Source organism: Tinamus guttatus, unplaced genomic scaffold, assembly GCF_059628265.1.
Source record: "Tinamus guttatus ecotype Peru unplaced genomic scaffold, ASM5962826v1 Tinamus_guttatus_pri_ptg000674l, whole genome shotgun sequence".
NCBI classification, from domain to species: Eukaryota; Metazoa; Chordata; class Aves; order Tinamiformes; family Tinamidae; genus Tinamus; species Tinamus guttatus.
Window position 1 is genome coordinate 3,713,509 of NW_028289208.1, and position 9,687 is coordinate 3,723,195.

The 9,687-nt window shown below is 59.5% G+C and overlaps 1 protein-coding gene across 1 annotated transcript; it reads right to left on the reverse strand.

The window, feature by feature from the left end:
• Window positions 1-1,543: 1,543 nt before the first annotated feature.
• On the reverse strand, window positions 1,544-8,900 carry CFAP20 (cilia and flagella associated protein 20). Its single transcript, XM_088536476.1, has 6 exons — window positions 8,793-8,900; window positions 4,708-4,787; window positions 3,581-3,692; window positions 3,009-3,197; window positions 2,447-2,557; window positions 1,544-2,033 (listed from the first exon to the last, which is right to left on the reverse strand). Exons 1-6 carry the CDS (start codon window positions 8,874-8,876, stop codon window positions 2,028-2,030), a joined length of 582 nt encoding a protein of 193 aa, XP_088392602.1. The 5' UTR covers window positions 8,877-8,900; the 3' UTR covers window positions 1,544-2,027.
• Between the last annotated feature and the right edge of the window lie 787 nt (window positions 8,901-9,687).

Consider the following 9,687-nt stretch of genomic DNA (forward strand, 5'->3'; position numbering starts at 1 on the left):
GCTATCTAGCGACGCTCCGCTCTGGGCGATGTGTAAACAGGAAGAGCCAGGATTTTGTTTCACGTTCAGAAACGCAGAGCAGGCCTGCGCGAACGCGGGGCTTTGCGGTGGGGGCGTTTCTCCCGGCAGAGCCACTGGCGCCGCTCCCTAGAGGCCAGGCAGGAATTGGCAGCCAGAGCTGTGGAAGTTCCCTGCGTGGAGCCAGCTCCCGCAGAGCGAGTCCCAGTCTGCATGAGGGAGGATTGCCCAGAGCGTGGTCCAAGATGGGCCCCAAGAGGCCATGGGAACGTGGTCCTCTTCCCCAGTGAGCGCTGGGCTGCCAGGGACGACGGAAACCAGGCAAAGGCTGGCGGGGAAGGACTCAGGTCTTACCTTGGCTGGGCCTGATGGATTCCCGCGGCCGCTGCGACTCCCCGGCCCCAGCAAGCGCCACGAGCCCGTCAGGAAAGGGGGCACGAGGCCTGAGGGCGAGCGTTGGCCCCGCGCCCGCTGGTCGAATCCTGAGCCTGGGCCCTGACAGCGGCGAGGAGACGCGGACGGTGCCTTCCCACCCAGGCTTCCTCGGCTGCCCGGAGCTGCCGCACTCTGGGGTCGTTGCAGCGTCTTCTCCAGAAACGCGGCACTGACGCAGCTCCTCCATTTCCAACCCTGCTAACTTGATGATGCCAAAAAAGCAGCTGCGGGATAGCACCCGCCCCGGGGCTGACTCAAAGAGGGAACAGAGCCACCAAAGCAGCTGCAGACCAGAGCCGGGAGCCGGCGCGTGCTCAGGGCCGATGCCCTCAGCGCGCTCCGCTCCGGGAAAGCCCGGCCTTGCTTAAGGCGCCATAACTTAAAGGCAGGTTTTCCCCTCGCGCTGCACAAGCCAGCGCAGGGCTGGGTCATTTCCAGCCTAGGCCCCCGCTGGGGGCTCAGCTGCAGGGAGGGAAGGTGGCAGCTGCTCCCAAACTTTCTCCAGTGCCGGTGGAGGGTGCAGGCTCCTGGCAGGAAGCCTTTCCCCAAGGAAAGAAAGTTGGTTGGAAGCCGGGAAAGGGCTGCTTCTGGACAGGAAAAGACTTCCGCTTTTGCTACGCAGCTTGGCTAAACGTCCCCTTCGATCCCCAGGGAGAGGGACAGTTTGGCAGCTGGAAGGCTATTGTGTGCCTTTTGCTGTCAGGAGCTGCTAAAAGCTCGGTGGAGACCGAGCGAGTTGTGTAACTGCACAGCCAACGGGACAGGCCATCTGTCAACATGCAGAAAAGGGATTCATATAAGGGAGTGAAAAACCCGTTCCCGTTTACCCACAGTGACCAGCGTGAGATTTGTAGTAAGTCGATTACAACAGACCTTGGGGATTGGAGATCCCATGTCCTGCACTGCAACCTTAGGGTTTTTCCCTGCTCCAGAGTACTGCTGTCCATGGCTGTGCTCTGCCTTAAGAAGAAAGGCTGCTGAAGGCAAATTTTAACATCCGAGTTCCTACCAAAAATCCCGTAGCACTTTCTGAAGTGCTAAGAAGTGCAAATGCATGGACCTCTCCCAGAAGTGGGCACCAGGGGCAGACTTACAAACAGATTCAAAGGTTTAATAACTTTCCAAGAGCAAGCGTTACATCCATATTTAGAGCATATATAAAATAAGAGATGGAAAACCAGGGAAGGAAAAGAAAATTGGTATCTTCAAGAGGGCACACTTAACCCTGTAATCCCTGCTGAATCCTCTCTTCAGAGAGACAGGGGACACTTCCAGTGCCCCTTCTGTGCAACACAAGAGATTAGGGACCATGTCACTCACATTGCTTGGACTCAACGTTTTAGGAATGGCCAGGAAATCTCTGATTCTGCACCACTCGCACACCAACAACGCAGTCCCACACCGGTTACATGGTTAACTGTGTCCTCTCCCGAAGAGGGATCCCAGATGAATCAAACGGCCCCTGGGCAAGGGGAGTTGATCTAAAACTTGGTTTCGGCAGGGCCTTCTCTTTCAGCTGGCTTCTCTTTTCCTACTGACCCCAAACATTTCTTGCGTCGCTTCCCAACATGATGTTATTGCTGGATGGAGCAGGGAGAAGAAAGGAGACACTTATCAGACACTCAGCACAGAGGCAGCACCAAATAAGACTGTCCTGGGAGGACTCCGAGTGTCCCCCCTCTGCAAAGCAGCAAGGGCCCACACAGCAGCAGCAGGTTCCCCAAGGACCTTATCTGTTGAGAACGCTGCCTTCGACCTCCCGCTAAGGTCAGTGCCCGAGACCTCCCTCCTTCTGCTCCTAGAAATGCTGCCCAGGAGTCTTCCCTGCTACAAGTAGGAGCATCAACACTGGGACAGGCTGGCCCTGGCAAAGAGGGGGCTTCCCTGCTTGCTTGAGGCTGCTGCCAACAGGCTGGGAACTCCTGTCCCATCGCTGGCAGGAGGGACAATAGCCCCGGTCCAGCTGCTGCTCCCGCTCTCGCAGCCTGCTCACCTTGGCCTTGTTCTGGACAGGCAGATACAGCTTGAACTCAGCGGGGAGCTCGTCCTCGGAGTAAAGGCGGTCGGAGAAGTACACCCGTCGGATGCGACAGTTGGCATGGATCTGAGAACAGAGAGTGAGCGCCTTCCTCCCCGCGCCCAGCTCGGCCGGCGCGCAGCCGCCGGGATGCCGGGACAGCCGCCCGTCCCCGCTGCAGCCCCTCCAGCCTGCCCACTGCAGAGCACCTCAATTCGGAGCCGCTCTTATGGGGACCGCAGACCTGTAACTCGGTGACGGCCACCGAGGCGTCTGATTTGTTTCACAAGGAGGGAGACTGGTACTGTGGCTGCTTGAGTGTTCTCAGGAGGCCTCGCTGCCTCCATACGGTTCCAGTTGGCCAAGGCAGGGCCTGAGCACGGACATGCACATGCTGCCCGCTCCTCTCTCAGGGAACACACAGAGCAGGGCTGGCAAAGGAACCCGCAAGGGCAAAGCCCGGCTTGCCGATCCCCAGTGAGGCCATCCCAGCCCTATCACCCCCTGATCCCTGCACGGAGGACAACCTGTTTCGTACCTGGACTCTCAGGGTCTCGATGTAATTCGTGCCGTAAGCTCGACGCGTAAAGTCCGAGAGGTTGAACTGGATTTGGTTCCAGCCATCGTCCAGCCGCATGGGCATCGTGCAGATGAAGGGCTTCACCCGAGTCGTGCTCTGGTAGTTGCTGGCTCGGAAACGCCGGCGCACATTCTTATCATCTAGGACCTGGGGTGGGAAGACAAGGCAGCTAATGCAGAAGCGAGTGGCTCGCAGCTCCCCGAGACACGAGCCAGCCTAGACGTGAGGTCTCTCTGTCCCTAAGAGGAGGCTTCTCTGTTCTTGTCCCCTGCACTTTACAGGGGGAGTATTTTTAAGACAGCGAGCAGACACGGTTTCAGAAATAGCCCTGAAGGGCTTGCAAGCTGACTGATGCTCTCGTGCTGCCATAGCAGGAGACCTGACACAGCCCGTGATCGAGAAACCACGAGTTTCTTGAGTGTTTTGGGGACCACACACTGCTTGCAAGAAAGACAAAAGGTTTCTTAAGGCCCTGCTCGATGGTCACTGCAAAGACACCTGGAGGGAACTCCGCACTCTGCTCTCCTCACCTGCACTTCAAAAGTGAAGTATTTCTTCAGGTTCTTGATGATCATCACTAGGAAAGGTAGTTTGATGCCCAGGGTCTTCTTTGGGTCAGCGGGACATGTGATGTACGTGGTGCTGGGAGGACACAAACACGTGTTAGGATTTCCCGCAGCTCAAAGCGCACAGGCCGAACGCCAAACCTCTCACTCGACCCAACGCTCTCCTGGAGGACAGTCAGACAAAAGATCTCAGCAGCAACCTATGGAGCTTTCTATTACAGGAGACAGAGTTTCAGAGGTGGCAACAGGGAGACTGAGATAAAAGGCCCAAAGAGGCCATTTTCCCCGCGCAGGACTCTGAGCACCTTCCTGGACAGCTTCACTTTCCTAATTCTGAGGCCACGTCGGCACAGTTTCTTAACGCGACCTCCTGCTGGCCCTTGCCTGAACAGGTAGAGCCCTCCAGAGCACAGCAGAAGCCCTGTGCACTGTATATGGCTAAGAAAACAGAGGCCACGAGCCCTAGAAGTGCACGTCACATCTGGCAAGTTCTGTATCAACACGTCCCGGGCCGAAGAGGAGCGCTGGCGCGGGCTGTCTGCAGGAGAGGAGTCTCCGCTGCCCTTATAAGGAGCGCCCTGCTCTCAGCCTCCCCTGGAGAAGCCTTGGAGACTCCGAACCCTCAACGGAGGAGCCTGCGTCTCTCCCCCTGCTCGACGGGAACGAGGTTGCTAAGCGAAGCACCACAAGCAATTCCCCTCATAAATCTCCCTTTGATCTTCCTTCCTGCCGCCGGGAGAGGAGCTGCCATGCAGGGGCTGCAGCAGAGCAGGCCTAAGACAACAGCGATGCAGAAGGCAGCAACTGGCTGCCCCGGGTGGGGACCAGGTATCAAACGGGACTTTTTTCCCTAAGGGACAGGAAACTAAAGCCACTCTTCCCTTAGTCCTGCTGGGATGACTGGGAGCTCAGCAGCTGTGTCAGTGAAAGGTACAGCGGGTCCCCAGGGCTACAGAAGGGCGGCAGCGATCGGACCCCAGACAAGTTCCTCCTGTGCCTTCCTGGAGATCACAGCAGAGTGTATGGAGGAAACCAGACACTCCGCGCCAGCGCCCAGGGCGCCCGAAGACACAGAGAGCCCCTTCTCATACCTGACGTTGGTTCCTTCAATCTCCAGCACGAGCGACTGGATGTCGTTGTCTGTGATTCGTTTGATGTGGCCATTCCGCACCTGGAAGCGAGGGGAGACAACACAGTTACTTGTGACGGCATCAAGGGACAACAGAGCTCCAGCAAGAAGGGGACAAAGCTCCTGGGAGAGCCCGTCTGTCCTCGCTGCCTCCTCTCGTGCTGGGTGTCACTGTTTCCAAGATCCTGATCATCACCCCGGCGAGCCAGAGCTCCGAGCAAGGGTTCAAGGCCCAGTGTGGACGCCGAGCGGACAGACTTCGATCCACCAAAACACGCCACAGTGACACCCACGAGTCGGGCTGCACACGGGAGCCCCAAACACGCAAAAACCCTCGAACGAGATCAAACCAGGCTGGAATAAGGAGTAAAACCAAGCAGTGGCAATACAGAGCATAGGAGAGAACGCCACCAGCCCGCTGCTAGTCACCACGCTGGATGTGGCAAACTGCATCTACAGAAGACAAAGCCCAGAAGAGAGTTTGGTTCAAATTCCTGGGAGCTGCAGAGCGCACGAGGGCAGAGCCATCGTCGCTGCTAAGTGGCACAAGGATCCAATAACACGGATGCCGCCAGCTCCCTGCAGAGCTCAGGGAGGCCACAGCAGAGCCAGGAGCCAACAAAAACTCAGCTCTTCCTTCGCCCCTGCAAGCCCCGTGACCGAATCCCAGGGTCTGAGGATTTATTTTCTTAATGGAGCAGCTCATTTCCCAGCAAATTTATCTCCATTTAAAAGGCACTTTTGCTAATTGAGCCCTTCTCCTCTTCCTTGATGCTAGATCAGCAAACAGCAGCGCTCTCTCTGGCTCCATGAATTAATTTCTTCTGCACCTATCACTGCTGCTGAAAGACAGGATACATTAAGCTTCTAATGGGACAGCAGCACTCACGAGGCACAAAATGATTTATAGGTTGGGTGAATCATCTTCAGCAACACCCATTTCCCCTCTGCATACGGACCAACCTGGGCAATGCTGTACACGTTTGCTGAAAGGGACAGGCCCTGCGACCAGCTCAGCTCCGGCCTGTCTCTTTGCTACATGCGGTGTCAGGAAATCCCTGTCCACATCACCTCTCTGCTGCTGAGAAACACGAGATCCCAGCTGCTCTTAACCCCCTTTCAAGCCCGCATAAATACTTAGGAAAGACATTAATCTCAGGGAGGGAGGATCCTTGCAGGATAACAGGCGCTCTGCCTTGCATCCACACAGCTCCCATGGATTTATAGCAGAAATGGCCTGACAGGGGCTGCATGAGCTGGCAGCTTTTTGCGTGTGTTGCTGCTGTTAAATTACCAGAGACTGGAATCAGCCCAGCCCCCTCGGGCTTCTCGCTATTAGCCATAGAAATCGGCCTACAGGAAATTAAACCCTGGAATCCGGGGGGACACTGCGTGCCAATTTAACCCCATGGAATAACCCCGCTGCAGCAGGTCACCGGCGCCACGTAGGGCGCTTCTTGCTCGGGGCAGCTCCCGGCTCCTTAGACAGGAGAAGGCTCTGGTTTGTGCTGCTCTGGAGCGGACTGGAAGAGAGAAGAGCGTTAGAGGAACATGCGTTAAAATGATGCAGCCGCAGCCGGGTCATGTCCCCCGGCCCGCGGAAGCTTTTCCTTCCCCAGATTAGAGAGACGAGGCCGGAGAAGCAGCTCGCCTTCCCCGGCGTCGCCGGGAACAGGAGGACAAGCAGCAGACGGGAGATAAGAACCGCCCAAAGGCGCCCTCCCTGGCGGCACACGGATATTTGGGACCGTGACATCAGCCCCAGCTCCTCGCTGGAGGCAACGCCCGCCAGGTCAGGAGTCCAGAGAGGCTCCGCACGGCGATAAGATAAGGCCGAGCGGCACCGCGGGCGCCGCGTCGCAGCGGCACCAAAACCCTCTCCTGGCCAAGCGCTGGAGCCCGGGCAGCGCTCACCACGCTCCGCTCTCCGGGAGCGGCTCCCGGACGGAACGTGCTGGGATGAGCGGAGCAGCCCGGGAGGGAGCGACGTGCGCTGCTATCCCGGGGTTTCCGCTGCTTCAGGGATCCTCAGGAAGAAAACATCCCAGGTGATTCAGGGAGTGTTCTGTTTTCCTTCCTCATCTCTATTTAGCCAGTGTTTTCCCAGCATCTTGAGCCTTGGAAAGTGGGTTTTTGAAGCTGGAGCGAAAGCCAATCCCCCTCTCAAACCCCAAATGCCCAACGTTCTCCAAACTGGGGCAATCACAAAGTTACCCAGTGTGTCGAGACACCCTACGAAAGCCCTTTTTGCAGGTGCACATCGCAAGGCCGGCGGGGCTTGGAGGCTACAACAGCTTCCAAGCCAGCTGCACCCCGACACAGCGCAACAAGGAGCAGGGGCAGGAAAAGCCATGGAGCTCCCGGAGCCCTGTCCGGCGGCACCGGGGCAGCAGAGCTCGCCTGACCTCTGGAGGCAGCTCCTGAAGCGTGGCCGGCCCTGGTGCCGGCGACACCGTGGTGACGCCAACGGGAAGCCAGCAACAGCCCCGCGGGAAGGCGGCTGTTGCCGTCCTCATCTCCTCGGCGACTGTTGGCAGGATGACAATCCCAAGGATGAGGCGAAAGCTCTGGGAGGGGCTCAAAGCCTTTGCTTCCTCCCTCCAGAAAAAGAGCAGGGGCTCAATAAGAGGCAAAATGCAAAGGCTACGTGCTGGTGCCGTAGCATCCCGCGCACAGGTCGGGAAGGCCAAGGGAAGTGGCACCGGCACATCCAGGATGCAGAGGTCCCCGTCGGAGCGAGGCCGGGACGCGCTGCAGGAGAGGCCTCGGCCTCAGCGGGACTCAGCTCCTCAGCTCGCTGCGTTAATCGGCGCAGACCCAGCTCGTGACGAGGAAGGCTCCCGGCGCCCGATTCCCACCGCAGCAGCAAGCGAAGACGCCTCCGATTCACATCTTGCCACGCGCACCGCAGCATCCGCACAGACAGCGCGCATCCTACGCGGTTTAACCAGGAACATGTTCGTTTTGCAAGAAAAACCACAGCAAAGGTGGCTGTAAAGACACAGAGAGAAGCCAGGGGAACGCAGAGAGAAACCTGCTAAGTGGGGCTTTGGCCCGGGATACAGCACTGACAGCATCGACTGTCCTGCTTCCAACCCGCACCAGAACTATGGGCGCATCTCCTGCCCCGGGGGCAGGGCAGCAATCCCTTACTGCCAAGTTTAGGTTGCTTTTCCAAGTTTAAGTTTCTCTTCCTCCTTCCCTGGGGCTCAGGCTAACCCTAAGTTGTTGTTTCCAGTAGCGATGCCAGTGCTGGATAATTCTTGGGATGTCCCAACACTTTCCAGCAAATTGCACTGGAAAATCCCTTAGGAACGTGGCCGCTTACTCACTTAACACCCGCGGTCACTCCCTCCACACACTTCCCACTGCTGCTAACGCACTCAGTGCACAGGACCAGCCACAGCAAAGCCCTTGGCACCCCCTCGCCCTGGCTCCTTCCCAGTGGAAGAGCCAAATTTTGTTACTCTCCCTGGGCCCAATCTGGTGACGTTTTGCACACAAACGACACACTGCTCCCTGCCAGCACCCGGCACCCCAGGACCCGCACGGCAGCGACCGTGTCACCGTCGTGACGGAGCTCGGGGCTCTCTGGTCCACCCACAGGCAAGGGCAGAGCAGCCACTCTGAGGTCCTGTCCTTATCCAAGCGTCTTTAGCGTGCCCTGTTCCTGCGCCTTCCCGCTCAGCCGCTGATCCCTCTGCAAGCGCCAAGGGATCCCGAGCGAGGGGACGGCACCAGCCACGTCGTGGAAGCAGGGCAGCCCAGCAGGGCCGGGGGCTCCTAAATACACACGAGGCCCAAACGATGAAACGTGCGGCTGCCGGGGGGCTTCCTTCACCAGGAACCTCGGCGAGGCTGGGAACACCGCGCTATCCCGAGGCCGCATTCCAGGCGGGAAGCGGAAGCCGCAAGGAGAGGGCAAGAGAGGCGGCGCAGGCCTCGCTGCCCGCCGCTCCGCGGGGAGCGCGGACGGGGAGGACCAGAGGCACTCGGGCCTCGCCGCGCGGGGCCGTTGCCGCGCGGAGGCCGCGGGGCGCCGCGCACCTTCTTGTCCCAGATCTGCAGGGGTTTGCTGCCGATGCTGTAGAGCACGGACAGGAAGCCGCTCTGGAACGTGTTCTTGAACATGCCGGCGCGGCGGCCCGGGCGCCGCGCTCCGCTCCCCGCCGCCGCGCACCGAGCGGCCGCTGCGCGCGCGAGGACACGGCGGCGCCGCCGCGGATCCCTCCGCGCCCGCCCGGGCCTGCGCGGCCGCCGTCACCAGGGAACTACTTTCCCCCCGCCCCGCTGCCCCGCCGGATCTACTTCCGGCCGCCCGCGGAGGCCGCGGGGAGGAAGGGGAGGAGCGCGTTGCCGGCGCGCGCGCGGGATGCCATGGCAACGACGCCAAGCCCCGCCCCCTCGTGGGCGTGGTCTGTAGAGGGGCGTGGTCTGCAGGGGGCGTGGTCTGCAGGGAGGGAGGCCGGTGCGGAGGAGGCCGTGGAGAGACCCGGGAAGAGGCGGCCGTGGGGAGAGGGGCCGTGGGGAGATCCCGGAGGAGGCGGCCGTGGGGAGAGGAGCCACCACGGCCAGGAGGCGCGCGGCCCAGCCGGGTATTGTGCAGGAATGAGGGGCTGTATTTAGGCTCCCGGGAAGAGCATGCTTGCTCCGGCAATGCCACATTCCTTATTTCCTTAATGAGACGGCAAGGGACAACTGGACGGGAATGGCCTGGCTGCCATTCCCAAGGCGCCTGCGTGTTCGCACATTCTCCGCTTACCAATCCGGGGCCGCGGGAGGTGCATTTCCATGAGACCCAAGTGCTACTGTCCCTGAGCACCTTGGAAAAGCCCTTCCCAAAACCAGGGTGTGCATGGAGCCATCGGCAGCTGCAGCCTGGGCAGCTCCCGCCGGCTCCAGCACTTGGACCTGCGGCTGCAGGCGGAGCCAGGGACACTCG

Bases quoted from the DNA above. Each gene is read 5' to 3' on its own strand.
- CFAP20 (XM_088536476.1), bottom strand. From the start codon at position 8,876: ATGTTCAAGAACACGTTCCAGAGCGGCTTCCTGTCCGTGCTCTACAGC. The intron at 4,788-8,792 runs GTGCGCGGCGCC...CCTCGCTTCCAG, and splicing joins TGCAGATCTGGGACAAGAAG to GTGCGGAATGGCCACATCAA. The intron at 3,198-3,580 runs GTGAGGAGAGCA...TTCCCACCCCAG, and splicing joins ACTTCACTTTTGAAGTGCAG to GTCCTAGATGATAAGAATGT.